The 20853-nt window shown below is 57.4% G+C and overlaps 1 protein-coding gene across 11 annotated transcripts in view; it reads left to right on the top strand.

Moving 5' to 3' along the window:
- PAX6 (paired box 6) overlaps nt 1-18937 on the top strand; it is a 25572-nt gene extending 6635 nt beyond the window's left edge. Inside the window, exons 2-15 of one of the 11 annotated variants that reach the window (XM_072337282.1) lie at nt 1220-1286; nt 4847-5200; nt 7752-7827; nt 7967-8021; nt 9453-9583; nt 10457-10498; nt 10592-10807; nt 11198-11363; nt 14562-14720; nt 15431-15513; nt 15754-15904; nt 16043-16140; nt 17059-17209; nt 17811-18937. In XM_072337282.1, the coding sequence (XP_072193383.1) occupies nt 8012-8021; nt 9453-9583; nt 10457-10498; nt 10592-10807; nt 11198-11363; nt 14562-14720; nt 15431-15513; nt 15754-15904; nt 16043-16140; nt 17059-17209; nt 17811-17896 (1293 nt within the window). In that variant the 5' untranslated portion in view covers nt 1220-1286; nt 4847-5200; nt 7752-7827; nt 7967-8011 and the 3' untranslated portion in view covers nt 17897-18937. The other 10 variants (XM_072337278.1, XM_072337281.1, XM_072337279.1 and 7 more) reach the window with 10 other exon arrangements.
- Nucleotides 18938-20853: the final 1916 nt, after the last annotated feature.

The following is a 20853-nucleotide window of genomic DNA, read 5'->3' as shown; positions in this document are numbered from 1 at the left end:
TCCTCGTCGCGGTGTAAATCGAAGACGTGCGGAGTTGATCGGCGTGCAACGCTCCACGGAGCACCACCCGGAGGGGGCACGGGGGTCCTCGCGCCCATCGCTCCACCACGGACACACCAGGGACACCCCACGCGGGGCAATGGGGCGCAGCGCGCAGGCTGTGAGCAGGGGCGGCTCCGAGCACCTGAGCCGCCCCGGCCCCGCGTGCTTCGGGAGCAGCGCTCTGCAGCTTCCCCCCTCCCTTATCCTATTTATTTTTATTATTTTTATTAGTAGTATTTTTCTGCGGCCTCTCCGGCGCTCCTCGGGCACACGCGGCCCGCTCTCTTCCTCCTCCTCTCGCCTCGTTCCTCTCGGCTCGGATTTTTCCGAGGAGATAAAAGCGCAAACAGAGCGCGGCGGTGCTTCGGGGGCACCGTGTGCCCGGCCGAGCGCTCCGCTTTACGCCTCAGCGGCTTCTGGAGAGCGGCACGGCGCGGGGCGGCAGCACCTGGCCCTGCTGCGGGAGCCGTCTCCCGCTGTTGACAGGCGGATAAGCGGGCGGGAGCCTCGGCGTTCCCGTCGCTCCCCTCCCTCGAGGGCCCCGCCGGGTCGCGGGGTCCGCGGCCCCTTCGTGGCAGCGGCTCCGAACGCGCCGCGAAAGACCCTCACGGCCTCAGCCCGAGGCCGGGGTCACCCCGCGGGGCCGTACCTCGAGGGGACGGCGGCGGGACGGGCCTCGCAGCCCCCCCCGGCTCATCGGCAGCTCCGCTAACACCGAGTACAGTCCCACAGAGCAGCAGGCCGAGGGGGGTGCCTCTGTGCCCGTACGTTCGTTACCCTCTGACACGTGAGCGCCGGTCGTAGCCCCTCTCTGCGGGCGGGGACCCACGTCGGGCCCGGGCCGGAGCAGAGCGGGGCGGGGGAGAGCCGTCGGGGGCGAGGGGCAGCCCCGGAGGTCCCGTCGGACGGGGTGAGGGGCAGCCGGTCCGGGGTAGCGGGGGGCGGGGGCGATCCCGGCAGCTTGGCCCCGGGCGGGGGCCGTGCCGCGAGTGCCGTCGGGGCGGGCGGCGGCCGGGCTCGTGTCGCCTAAAATGTCTCATTAGCTAAGTACTGTCCGCCGTGACGTCACCGGGGCGGCCCAGCCAATGGGGGAGGCGCTGGCGTGGATATTAAGGGAAAGTTAGTGCAAAGGCAGCACCCCTCTTTTATTGTCATTGACATTTAAACTGTGTGGCAGGTTCCGGCGTAGGAATCGCCGAGCGGAGCCGCCAGGTGCCTCCTCGGGCCGCCGCGACGCCGGACAGGTAAAGGCCCCTCAGCACCCCCCACCCCGCCGTCGCCCCCGCCTCGTCGGGGCCCGGGGACGAGCGCGCTCCGCGGGTAACTCACGGCCCAACAGGTGGGGAGCGGCTGCCGCGCCGTCGGGGGCAGCTCAGGGCCGCGGGACCGTGCGGGCTGCGGGAGGGCTCCGCGCGGCCGTCGGGGGTTCGGAACGGGTGCCGCGGAGCGGGCGGGTGGGGAGAGCCGCCGAAGGGCGTCGTGCCCCCGAAATAGCGGCGAACAAAGGGCCGGCGGAGAGCCCGCAGACCCGCTTACCTGTGCGAGGCGTCCCCGGGCGCTCCTCGCCGCTGCTGCGCGGCGATATCGCGGTAAATGGACATTCTCCGGCAGCAATAAATCAAACAGCATCTCTGTGAGATCCTCCTCCCTAATTAGAGATGTTTATGGGGACGGTGTTTATCCAGCTGTCACGCCGGGAGAAAGCTGTGACATAATTACCTCTGACCAGAGCCGCTTTTATATGCGCATCCCGCTGACGTATGGCGCGGCGGCACTGAGAGATACGGGATCGGGCGTGCGGTTCGGCCGAGGGAGGACGTTTGCGGCCATTGCATCCCTTTAACCCAACTTTCGGGCTTCCCAGACTGGGAACGCCGCGATTTCAACGTGTTTCCGAGCGCGACGTGCCGAGGGCCGGGCGGAGGGAGCGACCGCCGCTGCCGCTGCCGTACGCGGGGTAGAGCGGCCCGGTGCTGGGCGATGTGCGGAGCTCACGGGCGGCCCTGGACAGCTCGGCCGCTGGAAGTGCATTGGGGAAAGGCTTTGTGGGTCCCGAGGTGTGGGATCATAAGCCTCCCCTCTCTCGGTCTGTAATCAAACCCGCGCTGCGCTGGCGAACGGAGCTCGGCTGCTGCTCGTCCCAGACAACGGCATTTAAAGAGCCGCTCCACTCGGCCATATCCCGCCGGTGCGGCGCTCCATCCGTACGGAGCGGTCCCAAAGTTTGGTTACCAGCTCGGAAAGCCCCGTATAACTCTGCGCTCTGCGGGTCTCACCCGCTGTCAGCACAGATCCGAATAGGCACGCGGTGTCCCGGAGGCAAAAGCAGCGTAGTCGGAGCCGTCAGGGCTGGTGTATCTCTTCGCTCTCAGACCGGACTGGACAAGGGGACTTTAAGCATTTTTCTGGGTATTAAAAAAGGTATTTCGCAGCCCGGACATTAATCCGAGGAGACGATACGGGGTGTGTAGAGCCGTGCTCAGCGCCCGACGGAGTGCGGCGAGAGGGGACCGCTGTGCGGCACAGAGAGAGCGCTCGGGGGGGGGGGGGGGGGGGGGGAAGAGAAGCGTGGAGAGAGGGATGTTACATTAAGTAGGGGCAGCAATTAAAGAAAAGAAAACACAGACCAAAAAAAAAAAAAATCTGACCACGTATAGTGGTTGCTTACCTTTATATATATGTATGTGTATTATATATATATGCATATATATATACACACACATATAAAACCTATTTTTTTCCCTGCTCTCCTTCCTCCCCCTCCCCTTTTTTTTCTTGTATGAATGGTGTTGTAAAAGCAATAGGGGAAAGTAGAGGCACGGCCGAGTGCGGGAGGTGCCGGTCTCGTGCGGGGCTGCGGGGGCCGGAGGCTCTGCAGGAACAGGAGAGAGAAGGTAGGAAAAAAGCAGGCAGAGCTGTGCCGGAGGGCTTCGCCTTCTCGGAGGGACCGGCAACGGGGAGGAGGCTGCTGGGTGAGAGAGAAAAGTCAAAGGAAAATCATCACGGGAGCAAGCGGCCGTTTAGTGCGGAGGGCTCCGGGCACGGCGCTCCCCCATCCCCGCCCGCAGCCCCGCCCGAGGACACCGCGTCCCGGCCCCGGGGCAGCTCCTCCCGCTGCGGGGGGGTCCCGTTGCGGGGCTGCCACGGCCGCGGGACGAGGAAAATGGCGGCGAGGCCGCGACGGGCCGGGCCGGGCCGGGTGGCAGAACGGGTCGGACACGGACAGGGCCCCGGACGCCGCTCCGCACCGCCGCTCTTTTCTTTCCTTCAACTTTCGGCTTTCTTCGCCCCCCGACGCGCACCGCCGTGACGTCAGCGGCGTTCCCCCTCCCTCCTCCCTCCCCTCTTTGGAGCGGGGGGGGGGGGGGTGCGGGGTGGTGGTGGTGAAAGTTTTTTGGGGCGGAGGGGACACAAAGGACGCAGCGCGGGGGGGGCAGCAGAGCGGCCCCGGGACGGGCGTGGGGAGCGCTCCGCGGAGCTGCGCGCCTTTCTTCTTCTCCCTTTAACTCTGCGGACGGGAGCGAAGAAGCGAGAGCAAACCCCAAACTTGCTCGGTTGGTGGAGACTGCAGAGGGAAGAAACTATCGGGGGGGGGGGGGGGGGGGGGGGAAGAAAGAGAAGAAAAAAAGATAAAAGAGAAAGAAAGCGAAGTGACAAAAGCGAGGCCCGCGGACACGGCTGACTTCCCCCCGGGGCAGCGCCCAGCTCCGCTCCCAAACTCCCCCCGGGGCTGAGTGTCCCCGGGAAGGGGGCGGCACCCGGGGGTCGCTTTGCGGTGGTTCCGCTCTTCTCTCGCTCCGCACGGCGGTGCGGGGAGCTGCGGTCGGGTCCCCCCCCCCCCCCCCTCTGCCCCCTCCCGCTCCCAGGCAGCTCCGGCGGCGCGGGGCGGGCAGTGCCTGCGGCCGCGGCCCATTATCCCGCTCCCATTGAGCGCCCTTTCACTCACATGCAAACTCCTTGGCAGAGTCGTTTGTCTCCTCATTGTACTTTATTTAAGAATGCAATGGTTGTCAGCGCTCTTATTCAGTTTCAAGATACTTTATTGATGAGCTTTGACTTTTAGCACTTTTCACATGTCAAGAGAAGTCAAGTGTATGCGGCTACGACTTCATTTCATGCTCCGCGCGTCCGTCCCTCCCTCCCTCCGCCCGGTGCCTCCCGGAATCCCCGGCCCCTCTCCTTCTTCCCACCGCCGATCCGCCCCGCATCGGGGACTCCCCGCGCCCGTCCCCTCTGTCTCCGCGTCCGCGGGGCCCTACACCTGCGGGGCGCGGCCGGGGCGGGGTTCCCCGCAGCCCTCGGCACGTGGGGCGGTGAGCCGAAGGGCCCTCCAGGCCCTCTCGAGAGCCCTCCACGAGCTGAGTGCGGCCGAGCCCGTAGGGGGGGGGGGCGAGGTGCCCCGTTCCGCGCAGCTCCCGCCCTCCCCCTCCCCCGCGCCGTTCCCCCTCTCCCCCGGCGCTCTCTGCCCCCCGCCAGCCCCTGCCCGGCCCCACCTGGGAACGCGCCGCTCCCTCCGCCGCGCAGCACCGCTCCGCCGTGCGCATCGCATCGCGGGGGGCGGCGGGGCCGGGCCGCGGGTGCGGAGCCGGGGCCGGGAGCCGGGCCCATCGCATTCATATGCAAACGGATGCGCCAATTGAGCCGTGCCGGGCGCGGGGCGGCCAATCGGCGGCGGGGAGGCGATGGCGTCGCTTTGCATAAAGCAATATTTTGTGTGGGAGCGAACGGAGCATTTGCATGTGCGGAGTGATTAGTGGTTTGAAAAGCGAGCCCCGGCCCGGCCTCATTTCCCGCTCTGGTTAAGGCGCAGGGAGGAAGTGTTTTGCTGGAAGATGATGACAGAGGTCAGGCTGTGCTAATGGGCCAGTGAAGAGCGGTGGAGGCGAGGCAGGAGCGGCCGCATCCATTAGCGCGGGGCCGCCAATCAGAGAGGTGTGCTCCGGCCCCGCTCCGCCGCACACCGCGCCCGCTCCGCGCTGACAGCCACCGCGGTGTCAATCTCTGTCTCCTTCCCAGGACCTCGGCATCGCACCGCCGCCGCAACCTCAGTGGAGACAAACTATTTTGCGGGCAACACTTTGGGAGCACGTCAGTGCCCGGCGGTGCGCCCCGTCCTGCTGACAGCAGCGGTGCCGCGGACGGGATATGCCTCTGCGAGGTGAGTCCGCGTCTCTCCCCGCACCGCTCCGCAGCCCCACGCTGGGCTCCGCTCCCCTCGCTCCCCCTCTCCATCCCATTTGCATTCCGCGGAGCTCCCGGGGAACTTTCCGGCCCGCAGCTCGCAAACTTTCTGCTCTCGCGCGGTGCCCTCTGGACGAGCCGCAGTGGGATCTTGAGGCCAGCGGCGCCGGGTCCAGTGGCACCACCGGGCCATGCGGGGCCGTGCTGGGCCGTGCTGGGCCGTGCGGGCCCTGTGCGGCGCCGGACGAGACGGAGAGGGCGGGCGGCAGCGGCGATGCCCAGGGGGCTGCTTTGTGCCGCGGGGCTCGGCCGGGGCTGGGACGCCGCTGTGGCAGGGGCTCGGCAGCAGGAAGACGGGGCTCGGGACTCCGGGGGGAGAGAAAACGGGGAGAAGCACCGCGTAGGCCTAGGCGGCCGGGACCGAGCGGGGCTGAGCGTGACCGAGGGGCCGAGAACTCTTCTCGCCACCCTGGGCTCTTCCCGAGCCTTCCCGGACCCGCCGGGCCCAGCTCCGCGCAGCTCCGGCTGCTGCTGCGCCGTACGGGATCTGCTTCGTGCTCGTGACCCCCCGCGATATCGGGCCTGGGAGCCCCCTCTGCTCCAAAGCCTTTTTCTTTTTTCTTTACTTTTCCCATCTCCTCCTTCTCCTCCTTCTTCTTTTTTCCCCCCTTTCTTTTTCTTTTTATCATTATTTTGTTAGGAAGTCGCAAACTTCTCCGCGCAAGCAACAAAGTTGGTTCTTTCCCCCTCGGGTTCTTTCCCCCTCGGGTCCTTTTCCCCTCGCAAAGTGCCATTAGAAAACGCAGGTCTGGCTCTCACCCGCCCGGAGGTGTCACACCGCGGTCACTTCGGGAAAGTTGGGACAAAGTTTCGTGGGCCGTCCGCACGGGCAGGTGCTGCGCGGGGCAGAGAGCGGCGGCGGCCCCGTCCCGGGGACATAAAAGAATCAAAGGGCCTTCGCCCATAAATGTTTACAGCCGCTGACCTTTCCCGGCGCCCCATCGCACGGCGATTCGTTTTGAGCTTTTACTCCTTCGCCCCGAGAAAGGGAAAGTTTGTCACCCTCACCCTTCGTTGCGTTTCTGCGGAGGGAGGGGGGGAAGGTGGGGGGAAATATTCCGGAACGTCACCGGATCTGGGCCTGAAGCCCGAGCGGCGAACGGGGCCCGGCCTGCGGAGTTGGGGCCCGCACGGCCCCTCACCGCACCGCACCTCCCCGCACCGCCGCGGGGCTCCCAAGTCCGGGTTCTGCCGCGGGGCTGAGTTGTGCGCAGTGCCCCGGCAGGCTCCCTCCCGGAGCTCGGGCTGCGGCGGCGATGTGGGCACCTCCGGAGCCGGACGGCTGTTTTCTGCCCTTCTTTCCCAGCGCCGGCTGCGGGTGCCAGCGGCTCGGTAAATAGTTACCGGGGAACGTCAGAACGCTGCGAGGAGCGTTCGTTCGGGGGCTTCTTCTTGAGGATTTCAGGTTTCTAAAAGCCTCTCCGTATAAATAGCAGCGTGGCTCGTCCTGAGTGAATCCCGTCGTAAGCGGGTAGAGCAAAATCGATGTTTATTATAGGTGCAAAAGGAAAGCAATGGGTATTTGTAGGCTTGGAAATAAACCAAAGCAAAGCAAAGCAAACCAAAAAAAAAAAAAAAAAAAAAAAAAAAAAAAAAAAAGAGAGAGAGAAAACGAAGGCTGCGACTATTTCATTATTTTAGCTCCTTTTTTTTTTTCCTTTTTTTTTTTTTTTTTTTTTTTTTTTTTAGCTACCCCCGTGAATGGGCTCTTTATTGTAATTGTCCCTCCCCAATTGAGCGCCCCACTGCGCTGTTGTATCTTTTTACAGCCCCGAACAACGCGCACCAGTAACACAATTACCGCCGATATTTATAACGAGAAGAAATCACTGCTCCATTCTCCCCCGCGCCGCGTTCGGATAAATAAATACTCGGGGGGAGGGACGGGAAGGGGGAGGGGGGGGGGGCACGTAAATAAATAAATAAGTGTTGGGGGTGCAGATGAAGGGAAGGAGGGGGGGGGAAAAAAACCAAACCAATAAAAAAGTCACGAGCAAAATAAAATAAAATAAATCAAAGCGAAAGCAAGAGGGAGAAGGGAAAACAAAAAAATAACAAAACAAAATAGAAAGAGAGAAAAGGAAAAGAAGAAGAGAAGCTCCCGGGCCGGGCCGTGCGGGGCGCGTTCGGCCGCGCTTTGTGCGCGCTGCGCCGGGGCTGCGTGGCCGGGAAGGAGCTCCTGCGCCCGGGGTTGGGGTAGCGGAGCAGAATGGAGGCCATTGTTCGCTTTCTGTAGGCTTTGTTCGGCGGTTCTCACCCCCTCCTGTTCGTACTTTTTAAGGCAGTGAGGCGAGGTAGACAGCGTGTGTCACAGTACAGTGCGAAGGGGGAAGATCTAAAGAGGAAAAAAGAAGTTAACCGCGAGGCGCGGAGAAAAAGTTGCGGGGAGAGGGGAAGGGACGGAGGGAAGGAGGCGAACGGGGAGCGGTGCTGCGCTCCGCTAACGCGCTCCGTCTGCTTTGTCCTAGAGGGCCGCCGGGAGTAGAGGCACGCAGATGTGCGAGCCCCCACGCTGCAGGAGAGGACAGCGCGCCCGGCTTCCAGGCAAGTGGCCGCTCCCCGACGCCTCCTCCCGACGCGCGTCTCGCCTCGAGGCCCGAGGCCCCCCCAGCCCTCGGCCCGGCCGGGGGATATCCCGTGCGGTGCGCGCTGCCCCCGACTAACGCGCGTTTCGTTCCCGCAGACCGCTCCAGGCGAGCCCCGCGGGACCCCGCTGCCCCGGCCCACCATGCAGAACAGTAAGTGCCGCGCGGCCCTGCGCGGCTTTTGCGCTCCCGCGCACGGGCGAGGGGCGGTCGGGCGGCGCGGCGGGGTGCGCGACCTCGGAAAATCGCGGCGGCGGCGGCGTGAGGTCGGGCGTCCCCACCGCGCCCGGGGCCGGCGGCGTCTCCGATCGGGCCGGCGGAACAGATATCATTCGGGTGAAGCCTTTATTTTGTTTAAAGGTCGCGGCGGGCTCTCCGGGCTTTGTGTTAATAACTCCTGGGTGTATATGGTGCCGGGCGTCCAAATTGACACCATATGCTTTCCCATTAGACGGCTGGCCGTACAACACGAGGCGCATAATCATCGCCACTGGGCGAGAGTCGCGCGGCTCTCCAGGGAAATTACCGCGTGATTAAGGCTTAACCTCTTCCGCGAAGCGCCGCGGAGCGCACCCGCAAACTGCGTCCCCGATCCCCCCCTCCTCGCCCGACGGGGCGCGCGTGGAGGAGGAGGAGGAGGCGCCGCTCCCCGCGGCCGCTGCGCGCCGGCGTCGGGTCGGGTCGGGGGGCGGCGGCGCGGTGCCTCCCGCCCGGGTGTCACTTCGCATCCATTGCGCGGGGAGCGCGGCCCCTCGGCCGTGTCCTGCACAGCCCCCGGCTGCCTCCGAGCGCGGCCGCCCTCGGAGGGAAAGCGAGCGGAGTTCAATCTCGTCTGAGTGATATCCAAATGCGGACGGAAAGGGTCGTTTTATCATGCTACTATTTGTCGTGACGATGCAATTTTCAAAAGCAGAGGACTGTCATAAAGTGACACGCCTGCCACAAGTGCTCCAACTGATCTTTTCAATTAGCCTTCCATGCATGATCCGGGGCGACTTCCGCCTATTTCCAGAAATTAAGCTCAAACTTGACGTGCAGCTAGTTTTATTTTAAAGACAAATGTCACAGAGGCTCATCATATTTTCCCCCTCTTCTATATTTGGAGCTTATTTATTGCTAAGGAGCCGGGGCTCTCGCAGCCCATTTATCAGGAGGCTCCGACGAGAGGAGAGCGCAGCGAGCGCGGAGCGGCGCTTCTCCAGGGATCGATCCTTCCCCCCGCCGCAGCCCCAGGTCGGCCGCCTCCGAGCAGCTCCGGCGGGCCGAGCCGCGCCGCGCGGGGATGCGGTGGGGATGCTGCAGGGATGCGGGGAGGACGCGGGGGACGCGGGGAGGATTTTCTTTCTTTCTTTTTCTTTTTTCTTTTTTCTTTCTTTTTTTTTTTTTTTTTTTACGTTTTCGGGGGCGGCAAAGAAAATGAAAGAGAGAGAAAGGGACAGAGAAAGCCATCCGAGGAGCCGACCCCAGCGGTGCGCAGCGCAGCCCCGGCGTTGGGATGCGCTGGGGGGTTGCGGGCTTAGAGACGGGCGGTGCGCGGGGCGGGCGGTGCGGGCCGGCGGTACCAGGGCGCTGTGCTTCCCGCAGGTCACAGCGGAGTGAACCAGCTCGGCGGGGTGTTCGTCAACGGGAGGCCGCTGCCCGACTCCACGCGGCAGAAGATCGTGGAACTCGCGCACAGCGGCGCGCGGCCGTGCGACATCTCCCGAATCCTGCAGGTGAAGGCGGCGGCTCGCCCGCTCCTCCCGGCCCTCTGCCCGCTGCCCGCTGCCCCACGGGCGCCCGGGGCCGACCCCGCTCCTACCCACGCTCCAGCCTCACTAATCTGCTGATCGTTGCTGTGTGCGGCCGGACCTCTCGCAGCGTATAGATATTTCTATAGATATTTCCATATACCTTTGGAAAATCTTTTTTTATTTTTTTTTCTTTTCTTTTCTTTTTTTCCCCTCACCTCCCCCCTCCTCCCCCCCTTCCCTCCTTTTTCTCACCCGGTGGTAACCTGCACTCCTGTTACGGCGAGCTCGCTGTAACAAAACGAACGCACTTCTCGGCGTCATTGCAGCTTCCCTCCTCCCCCTTCCCCCTGTATTTACTTACTAGCATTTTGTAAGATCCGTTTGCATTTGGCTTGCCTTAGTGGCTTACTCTTATTTTCACTTTTCCTTATTATTATTATTGTTATTTTCGGAGAAAAAAAACCAATACCCAACAAACCCTCATCTAACGATCACGAAGCGATGCTCTCCATCGCACCCCTCCCGGAAGCCGTGGCCGCACTCCTTCCTCCTGAGCGGACCCGGAGTGCAGCTCCCGGCCCTGTCCGTGCGGTGGTACCGCAGTGCCGAGCTCCAGCGTTAGGGCAGCCCTCAGCGGTACCTGCGGAAGGTTTCCTTATGGAACCGATTTTTAATATACATCTCTATATCTCTATCTATATATATGCCGTCCAAACGTTTTTCCAGTAGCACTTTTGCGGAGGGTAGGGCCACGAATGTAATTTTAATTTTTATTTTTTAAAGAAAAAAAAAATAAAATAAAAAGCCTCTCTCAGTAAGTTCTCATACCATTTAAGGTATATTTTTGTGTTATAGACCCATGCAGATGCAAAAGTCCAAGTGCTGGACAATCAAAACGTAAGCTTGTCATTGTTTAATGCGTACTTAAACAATTCGATTTTTGTCTTGAGATTATTAATAATGTGGTTTTCTGTCCGCTTCCTTATCCAGGTGTCGAATGGATGTGTGAGTAAAATTTTGGGCAGGTATTACGAAACTGGCTCCATCAGGCCCAGGGCGATCGGAGGTAGTAAGCCGAGAGTAGCGACTCCCGAAGTTGTAAGCAAAATAGCGCAGTATAAACGAGAGTGCCCCTCCATCTTTGCGTGGGAGATTCGAGACAGATTACTCTCGGAGGGGGTCTGTACCAACGATAACATACCCAGTGTAAGTCCACGAGAGAAACCGCGCTGTGTGCTGTGTGGTGCTGGGTAGCTGTAGCCTCTGCCTCCTTTGTTGTGCTATCAGTGAGCGGAGAGCAGGTTCGCATCATTTGCATGTGGCAGGGTCAGGCGCAGGTTTTTTTTTCGTACAGAATCTGACAAATGCCTTTAAGCGGGGTGGGGGGGTTGGGGGGTTGGGGGGGGGAAAGGAAAGCGACAAACAACACGGTCATCCCCAGCGCCCGCACCGCACCGCGAGCATCAGCCGCAGCGTCGCTCCGGTGGCGCAGCGCGGGGCTCGGGGCCGGGGTCGGGAGTCGGTGGGAGAGGGGCTGCGGGCGGCTCGGGGGCAGCGCTACCGCCCTACCATTGCCTTCTGTCCTTTGCCTTGCAGGTGTCGTCGATAAACAGAGTCCTCCGCAACCTGGCTAGCGAAAAGCAACAGATGGGTGCCGACGGGATGTACGACAAGCTAAGGATGCTGAACGGGCAGACGGGGACATGGGGCACCCGGCCCGGCTGGTATCCCGGCACCTCGGTACCTGGGCAGCCTGCACAAGGTGAGCGCCGCGCGGGTCGGGCAGCTGCGCCCAGATGTGCCCAGATGTGGTGCTCAGATATGGCCCCCGGAGGTGGTGCCCAGCCGCGGGTGCCCCCGCTCCGGGGTCAGCTCCTTGCAAAGGGCAGCTTGCGGTCCCTCCTCGACGGGAACAACTTTGTAAATATAGGGAAGTGTTTATCCTGAAGATTAATAGGTATCGGTTGTAGGAATGACAAGGGGATAATATGAAGGATAATGGGATGCCGCGTTACCCACTCGGGATGGTTAATGGCCATGTCTGAGCGCGGCTCTCCGGCCGCGGCTTCTCCCCTCGAGGAGGTGCCCGCACACAACAACCTGCTTTTTGTTTTCGCCCCGCGAGGAAAAAAAAAAATCGGTAACAGTGTGCGGAATATCTGGTACAAAGGATGTTTCTGTCGCACGCAAGAATTTGTTATGGGAACAATTCTGTCGCTATGTAATTGCTCATTAGAGATCGTTTTGTTTCTCATTAAGGCGACATGAATAAGCGTCTAGTTGAAGGAGACAGCTGTAGAAATGTTCCACAGGAGACCTCTGGACACGATATGGCACCGCTTGCCAATTAGACATGTCAGTTTTAAGAGAAGAAAACAATCTATGAAGGACACCAGAAAGATAGAGAGCGGCCCTCGCTCCCCCCGCCCCCCGCTTTTTTAGCCCACTTTCCTCTCTGCGCCCCGATGCCCCCTCGCAGCCCGGCTAGAGCCCTCCGCACCGCTACCTGCGGGCTGCCCCGGCACCGCAGCGCCCAGCGGAGCAGTGCGGAACCCCGAGCCCGGCGGGAGGGGCAGCGCAGCGCTGTCCTGGGCGCTCGGGGGAACCCCCAGAGCGGGTTCGGGGCACCCCAAAAGGAACGGGGAGAGAAAGGAGTAGGGGAGAGAGCGGAGCCGGAGCGAGCGGGACGGCTCTGCGCTGGAATATTCACGCCGCCCGCTAGCGTTTTTTCCCTTGCAGGGGAATGTTACCGGATTTTAAGAGTCCATTACTCAAAAAGCATAAGGCGAGGTTAGGTCTCAGAGGGGCACAAATATGGTCTCAATCTGATAAACGCCATGCGGTGGTGAATAAAATAATGGATACGCGGGGGCTGACAGAACAAAAAAGAGACATCTCTATCCGGGAGAAACTCTCCAGCGATTTAGCGGGTTTAGGGATCACCGCGACACTGTTTCTTATCTTTTTTTTTCCCTCCCTCTCTTCTAAGTCTAAAGCCTTCTATAGGATTTAGACACTTTCTCTTTCAACAGATGCTACAATGTTTTGATCCCGGCTCTGTGGCTGAGCGGTGCCGCAATTGGTTCGCTATCTTTTTTTGCTCGTTTTCCGCCTCGCTGAGTTCGGCACTGAGAAACCCAGCAATGATTTTATTTCCCAGCGTCTTTTTTTTTTTTTTTTTTTTTTTTTTTCCAGGAACCAAATCCTATGCCCAGCGTCAGATGGTCTGGCCATAGGATAATAGGGACGGACATTCACTCCCATTCTTACGGATTAGGTCTGGAAGGTGGAACAGCCCTATTATTGAGATCGCTCCTTTTAGGGCCTTCTTAAAAAAAAAAAAAAGAGAGAGAGAGAAAGAGAGAGAGAGAGAGAAAAAAGGGCAGCGGAGGGGCTCCCGGAGAGGAGACGTCTTAATTGTCCGCGCGGGTGTGCGGGAGGACCGAGAGCCGCGGTGGGACGCAGCGCCCGCCCGGCCCGGCCCTGGGGGCAGCAGCGCTCGGGTAGCGGGGCGCGGGGCGCGGGGCGCGGGGCGGACAGTGATGGATGAGGGCGGTGGCGGAGGTGAGGCTGCCGCCCCCGGGCCGGCCGGGCGGCCCCCGGCGCTGCCACCAGCGCTTGGCAGGGCGGCGGCCCCGCCGCGACGGCGCGGCCCGGGCGGGGCGGCTTTGTGTGCCCTGAAAGGCAGCCCCCGGCTATTCACCCGCCGGCGGCCGCCTCAATGGGGCTGCGGCCGCCCATATGGTGGCCGCTGCGGCTGAATCCCCGTGTTTAAATGGGGGAGAAAGCGCGGGTTTTAAAACATTTCAAAGTGGTTGAAAGGGTCCCACCAGATCCCGTCACAATTCCCCCCGCGCTTTGAAGGCCGGGGCCATTGTGAGCCGATTAGAAATGATATTACTTGAAAGTCGATTTCCCACAATATTTCAAGGGTGTCGCGGGAGCGTCGCGCCGTATTCGTGCCGTAACTTCGCGGCTGGAATGATTAGCATTCGGCGGTCCCCGCGCTCCTTCTCCGCTTCCCCTTTGAGGCCGCGGAGCGCCGCTCGGAGCGGGGCCGAAGCCGGGACCGTGGCCGCGCTGCCCGCAGCCGTGCGGGGCCGCCCCGCGCCGGGAGCGCCCGGGGAGAGCCTTGCCAGGCGCTCAGCTGCGCTCCGCTCCGCCGCGAGCTCCTCGCCGCCGTTCCTTTGAAAATTACATGTTAAAATTTTCAAAGAAATCTTACTTTTCTCTCTGGTGCGCCGCGTTTACAAAGAATGGACGGTCCTTTTATCTAAATATAAAATTCCATTTTCGGCAATTATAGCCTGTTCTTGGTGATGATATAATTACAGCTGTGCTCAGTAATAGGTGTCAAGGCGATGCACACTCATACAATAGTTGAATAAAACTGCAGAACAATGCAGGCACTTCTAAATTCACAACCTTTAAAATGAAATTGACTGTGCAGAATTCAAATAAAAACGGGATAAATATTTTTTAAAAAAGATTACAAGCTTGGTTTGGTTCCTTAATAGCATTTTCTGCAAACCTATCAACATCTAATTGATTAGATGGGAATTACTGATTATGGATAAGCCGAAATACCGAACATCGCTCTTTTAAGTCTAGCAATAGGTAAATACGTTGGGTGGGCAGAGGGGGCTGCCCCAGTGCTTTGGCAGCGTCCAGATAACGAATCCCCACCTTTTTGGGGCTTGTAGGCAGGTTTCATCCCGGAGGAAAAATAATGTGAAATATAGAGAGGGCGGTTGTAATTCTCTGTTTGGAACGCTTATGGTAGTGCAAGGAGATGCAGCATCTCTGTGTTAGTGGTGTCATCGGGGCCACACCGCTGTGGTACCCGAGATTGTTTTAGGAAGGGGGTCAGCTGCTCAGCCCCTGTTCTGGTAGAGCTCCTCCCGGTCGCGCTCCTGAGGTGCTGTTTCACTGTCTCACCTCTGCACTCTCCTTCCCGCAGACGGCTGCCCGCAGCAGGAGGGAGGAGGGGAGAACACCAACTCCATCAGCTCCAATGGGGAAGATTCCGATGAGGCCCAGATGAGACTTCAGCTGAAAAGGAAGCTGCAGAGAAATAGGACATCCTTTACCCAAGAGCAAATAGAAGCCCTTGAGAAAGGTGAGCGACATTTTGCTGCCACTGCGGTAGGAGAGAAAAGCAAGAGACACCCTGGCTACATTAGGAGCTGAGCAGATTCCTGGCATTCACGTGCCTTATAGAGATACCGACAGCACTGAGGCCCCTGGCTCCTTCCATGCCATTTCATTCCGACCCCCATCGATGGCTGCAGAGAACAGAAAGGGCAGCGCAGGGCTCAGTGCAGTGCTGCACTCCAGGCTGACCTCCTCCTGTTGGGTGGTGGTGGTGGGGCAGGGTACCGAGTACCAGCATAGCAGGGTACTGGATGCTGGCAGGACAGGTCACTGGGTACAGGTAGGACTGGGTGCTGAGTGCCAGCACCATGCTTGCTCCCCAAGCCCAGCTGCTGCTGCTCAAGGCTGGCAGCTGGTTCCCTTTTCCCCAGCTGTGGCCGGCTCGCTGCCCAGATTTCCTGCCATCATGCGGCCACGTGCCACTTGGCTTCTTGGTCATAGGGTCAGGGTACCATGGGAGCTCCTCGCAGGGGTAAGAAGATCATGCTCAGCCCCAGCCCCGCTGTGGCCCACAGCCTGGGGTCCTTCCCAGCACACATTTATGCAGGGAGCTCAGTGCTGTCTCGCAGCACTGATTCTTGCAGGCACAGATGGTGTGGCTGTGCCACAGGGCTGGACTTGACCATCAGCCACACTCGTTCTCTACAACTCACATGGCAATACTTCTCCTTGCAGAGTTTGAGAGGACCCACTATCCCGATGTGTTTGCAAGAGAGCGACTAGCTGCTAAAATAGACTTGCCTGAAGCAAGGATACAGGTACGGAGCTGCCACATAGTTACCGCCATTACCATTCTTCCTTTTACCACCGTAATTTGTTATGGGTGGCTTCCTGAAGCCAGGTGTTAGGTCAGGTGTTTGCCCATCTCCTCCATCAAGAAGTAGCAGCAGATGGGGTTGGCTTTGCTGTGCTGTGGGGCAGCTCTGTGCTGGGTGACTCGGGGAGCCACATGCCCTCACCCCACCGGGCCACTCACGCCTCAAACGCTGTGCTTCCAGGTGTGGTTTTCTAACAGAAGGGCCAAGTGGAGAAGGGAGGAGAAGCTGCGGAACCAGCGGAGACAAGCCAGCAACACTCCCAGCCACATCCCCATCAGCAGTAGTTTCAGCACAAGCGTTTACCAGCCGATCCCACAGCCGACCACCCCCGGTAATGCAGCCAACCCGCCCGCGTGAAGCCATCCTCGGGACACCGAGACCGTGGGACTGTGCCACCGAGCGTGATCGTGGTTAAACTAATGTCTCCATCTATCTGTCTATTCTATTATAGTTTCCTCTTTCACATCAGGTTCCATGTTGGGCAGGACAGACACAGCGCTCACAAACACGTACAGCGCGCTGCCGCCCATGCCCAGCTTCACCATGGCCAACAACCTGCCTATGCAAGTAAGCACAGCACCGCGGAAAGGGCATGGGATTTCAGAAGAGAAGGGTCCTCAAAATGCTTGATGGTTGGATGGTTTGAGGGTTGGACTAGATGATCTTAGTGGTCTCTTCCAACCTCACAATCGCAAGGCAGCAGGTCTGGTGTGAGGAACTCCATTTCAGACAAGAACGCCTGCCTTGAGGTTAAGGCATGGTAGTGGGGTTGTGTGCTGTCAGAGTGCTGTTGGAGCTCTCCGCTGCAGGAGGGAAGCGCGTGAGGGACACCTGAGCGAGGGGAGGGTGCGATTAGCATCAGTGGTTCTGCCAGCTAAGCCAGAATTGCAAGAGCTGTCAATCCTCATGCCTGAAAGCATTAGCTGATCACCAGCTGGGTGAGGAAGAAATCTATTCCTTTGGGGTCCGTTTCTATAGACCTTTCAGATGCAAAATTCCTCCTTTTTTAATGGTGGGGTTGGCCTAGGAAGGTGCTGGCCAATTACGGGAGCTGTGCAGCTTTGTCTGAGGCACGCAGCATTGACCACTGCTGGAGACGGGCGAGCCGATTAGAGAGCCTGACTCCTTCGCCGCGGCAATTACCATGTTACTAATTGCTGAACCAAAATTAACCAAATAAAGTTAGAGTCTCTCAAGTTCAGGGAAAGGAATTGCGTCGGTTAAGCCCTTATTTCACGATATTGGAGGCAGGCAGCGCAGCCGACAAAGGATCAAAGGGGGCTGTGGGCAGGGCTGTGGCCCTGCTGGGTCTTCCTGGCTCCCATGGCTGCCTGACAGCCACCTCTGGGTGGAGATGTGGTGTGAGCAGGTCTCTGTGGCTGTACTGTGCCACTGGCACCTTTGAGTGGAGGGGATGCGTGCGGGCATGCCAAGACTCTGAGCCCCAGGGCTGTCCCCACACCTAACACTGCTCTGTCCTTGCAGCCCCCGGTACCCAGCCAGACCTCCTCCTACTCTTGCATGCTGCCCACCAGCCCGTCAGTGAACGGCCGGAGCTATGACACCTACACCCCTCCGCACATGCAGACACACATGAATAGCCAGCCCATGGGCACCTCTGGCACCACTTCCACAGGTGAGCAAGTGGGCTCAGCTGGGGAGGGGGTGGGAGGCACTGGGTTAATGAGGCCATGCCCACAGCTGGGTGGGGTGAGGCTTCTGGGGAGGCCCTAGCCTTTTGCAGACCTTGTCGTGGCTGAGCACAGCAGCATTCATTGTGGTGCTAGGCACTGGCACAGCCATGCTTGAAGCGTGCACGGGGCTGAGTATGTCACTGCCATGTCTGCACCAAAGGATTCTGCTTGCCAGGGCTCTGTTATCTAAGAGGCAGGTAACTTTGGGAGCACTGACCCGTGCTAATAAGGCACAACAGGGTAAAAGGTTGTCATTATCACGGGGAGCAACAGAGGAACATTTAAAAAATAGGAACGCTCGGTGTATTTTGGGCCGAGTTCCCAGTGGATAGCATCAAGCTGGGGCTCTGCCACTTACCTCAAATATGACAGTTTATTCATAACAGCTCGAATATATGCACATAGGCTTTGAAAGCGTATCCTCCCTCAGCCCAGTCCTGCAGGCTGGTGGATACAAGGCTTCATACAAACACAAAATGTGTGAGCAAATATTGTGCTATCTATAGAAAAGCTAAAATATCCATTTTCCCACTCAATTTTCAGGTCTCATTTCCCCTGGAGTGTCAGTTCCAGTTCAAGTTCCTGGCAGTGAACCTGATATGTCTCAGTACTGGCCAAGATTACAGTAAAACATGTGTTAATTCTGTAAATGACTATATGGACAACAGTTGGATGTTCAGCAGTATTTTCTAAAGGAAGAATGGCTCTCAGAGTACTTCTGTACTGCAACTGTGCCCTACGCTGTAACACATGGAAAAGACTCTAACACGGACCTTTGTACACTGAAGGCATTATATCGGTTGGAACAAATCTTCATTTTGGTATCCAAACTTTTATTCATTTTGGTGTATTATTTGTAAATGGGCATTTGTATGTTATAATGAAAACAAAACAAAACAAAAAAAAGAACAATGTAGACTGGATGGATGTTTGATCTGTGTTGGTCATGAAGTTGTTTTAAGAAAAAAAAGGAAAAAAAGGAAAAAAAAAAAGAAAAAAAGAAGCCATGATCAACAAGCTTTGCCACGAATTTAAGAGTTTTATCAAGATATATCGAATACTTCTACCAATCTGTTCATAGATTATGGATTGATGTTCCAAGTTTGTATCATTCCATTGCATATAATTAAACCTGGAACAATACGCACTAGATTTATGTAAGAAAAATATCTGTTGGTATTTCCAAAGGTTGTTAACGGACGAAGCTATGTGCAAACAAGGGTTAAGAGAGAACTTCGACGGAGAAAAGAGTTTGATAGATAAAAGGTAGATTGTGTCTTCGATATAATCCAATTTGTTTTATGTCGAAATGTAAGTATTTGTCTTCCCTAGAAATCTCCCAGAATGATTTCTATAATAAAGTTAATTTCATTTATATTTGACAAGAATATTCTATAGATGTTTTATACACATTTTCATGCATCATACGTTTCTTTTTGGTCGGCAAAAAGTTAATTGTTCTTAGATATAGTTGTACTACTGTTCACAGTCCAATCATTTTTGTGCATCTAGAATTCATTCCTAATCAATTAAAAGTGCTTGCAAGAGTTTTAAACTTAAGTGTTTTGAAGTTGTTCACAACTACATATCAAAATTAACCATTGTTGATTGTAAAAACCATGCCAAAGCCTTTGTATTTCCTTTATTATACTATTTTCTTTTTAACCTTATAGTGTGGTGTTGCAAATTTTGTTACTGTGCTAGGTTAACCTTACTCAGTTTAATGTTGAGCTTATTTTCTGCTTGCAGTAAGGAGGGTTCTCACGATACGCAGGCACCTCCAGCAGCCCGTAATTGGGGCTGATGGAAAGAGGACGGGTTCTTGTCTCTAACGGCGGTCAGGGAGCAGGAGGCTGTGGATTTAGCCTGTGTTTCTGGGCTGCTCCCAAGGAATGGCATTGCTGAGAAGGGCTCCCAGCCGGCAGCTTGAGCCGTGCTGCTGTTTATGCGTGGCATACACAGAAATGCATGTGTGCACGAATGTATGTTCCTGGCTTCTAAAAACGGGTTTTTGTTAGGATGTTTGAGAAGAGAAAACAAGCTGTGTTTTTAACAAGCTCTTTGGGAGAGTGAATACCATCCTTTTATATCGCCACACAGCACAATCTTAGTGTAATTTTCCATTGAACTTGTAACCTGGTTAATACCTCAATGCGCTTTGTGTGAGGGTTGTTAGTGTGGGCGTGGGTGGAGAGCTGCATGTCAAGGAATAATGAGAGAAGACAAATCAACAGGCAGCAACAATGCGAGCTGGGACTGGCTAGTGAAAGCTGGAGGCCTTTAGTCACTGGCAGGAAAGCCAAACATTCCCGGACCCCGAGCCTGGCTCATTGTGGTGCTGCTGGCGCTGGCCACGCTGTGCTGAAACACGGCTCTAGTGCCTGAAAGGCCGGGACGTGGGGAGCGCCGAGTCAGAGCCTGGCCTTCACAAACAGCCTTTGTGAGGCAGAGATGCTATCAGGGCCGGTTATGTTTTCCTTTCTGCTTGTTGCAGCACATTTGTAGCAGCTGATAACGCCACGGCGCGAAGTGAGAGCAGCGAAGTTGCAGGGCTGCCTGCAGACAGGGTCACACACATGGAAGGGCCGAGTCCTTTAGGGACAAAGAGCAGCCATGCTCAAAGCATGATATGATAGCTAGTAACATTGAGAGCAGGACCATGAGGTTAAAATATTTCACTTTAATTGATGCTGGTCAGTTATTAGATCAACTGTAAATAGTTTTAATTACCTGGAAATTATCAATTTGAGAATATTAATTACACAGGGAGTTTATTTTTGTTTGTCGCTATGTCGGTAAGATGCATGCCCTTGCATTGTGTATTATTTCCCTTCTCTGGCTGGATGGCACTAACACCGCAGTGGGCAGGTTCCTCATGTGTGGTGAACTTGACCCAGGAAACAGCTGACGGGAGGTGCAAGCCCAGTGGTTGTCACCCCCTCGCAGTGTGTATCTCCACCACCGCAGCCTGTTCCTCAGCACCAGCTCCCAGAGCATGAGCTGCCCATGGTTGGGCACCTGCTCTCAGCGATGGGGGTGGGCAGAGAGACCCTGTCCCGTGCACCTTCATCTCCTGAAGGAGGCAGGGCCTTGCAGTTATTTGGGCAGTGGAGAGCTTTCTGGCTCGCTGGCTCGCTGTTGTGCCCTGCGGAAGCAGGTCGGCGGGGAAGGCCACGGCTGGCTGCACATCAGGGAGCAGTAGGGACACAGTGAGCCTCGGAGAGCTGCGTGCCGGGGGCACAGGGCTGCCGTGCCTACTTTGTGGTTGGGGATTTTCCCCAGGGTAGGGGCTTGCCAGTGTGGTGTAGAAGGGAGCTGCGTGCAGCTGCAGCTGCCTTGTCCAGCAGCTCAAGGAACAAACTGAAAGCTGTGCTCTGAGTGGTACCTAAAGCCCATTCGCATCCCTCTTCTTCCAGAGCTATGTAGCTTGCTAAGCCTGAAACCCACTGCCGTATGCTGCTTAGCCTAACACAGCTTATTTCCAAGGGTCTCTGCCTTTTACCACTAAAATCAGTGGGAGTTTCGCTATTGACTTCAATAGGAACGAGGCATTTCTGTGCATTGGGTTAAAATGTATTTCATAATA

This window comes from Excalfactoria chinensis, chromosome 5, assembly GCF_039878825.1.
Source record: "Excalfactoria chinensis isolate bCotChi1 chromosome 5, bCotChi1.hap2, whole genome shotgun sequence".
Lineage (NCBI taxonomy): Eukaryota > Metazoa > Chordata > Aves > Galliformes > Phasianidae > Excalfactoria > Excalfactoria chinensis.
This window is presented reverse-complemented; position numbering and strand designations above follow the sequence as displayed.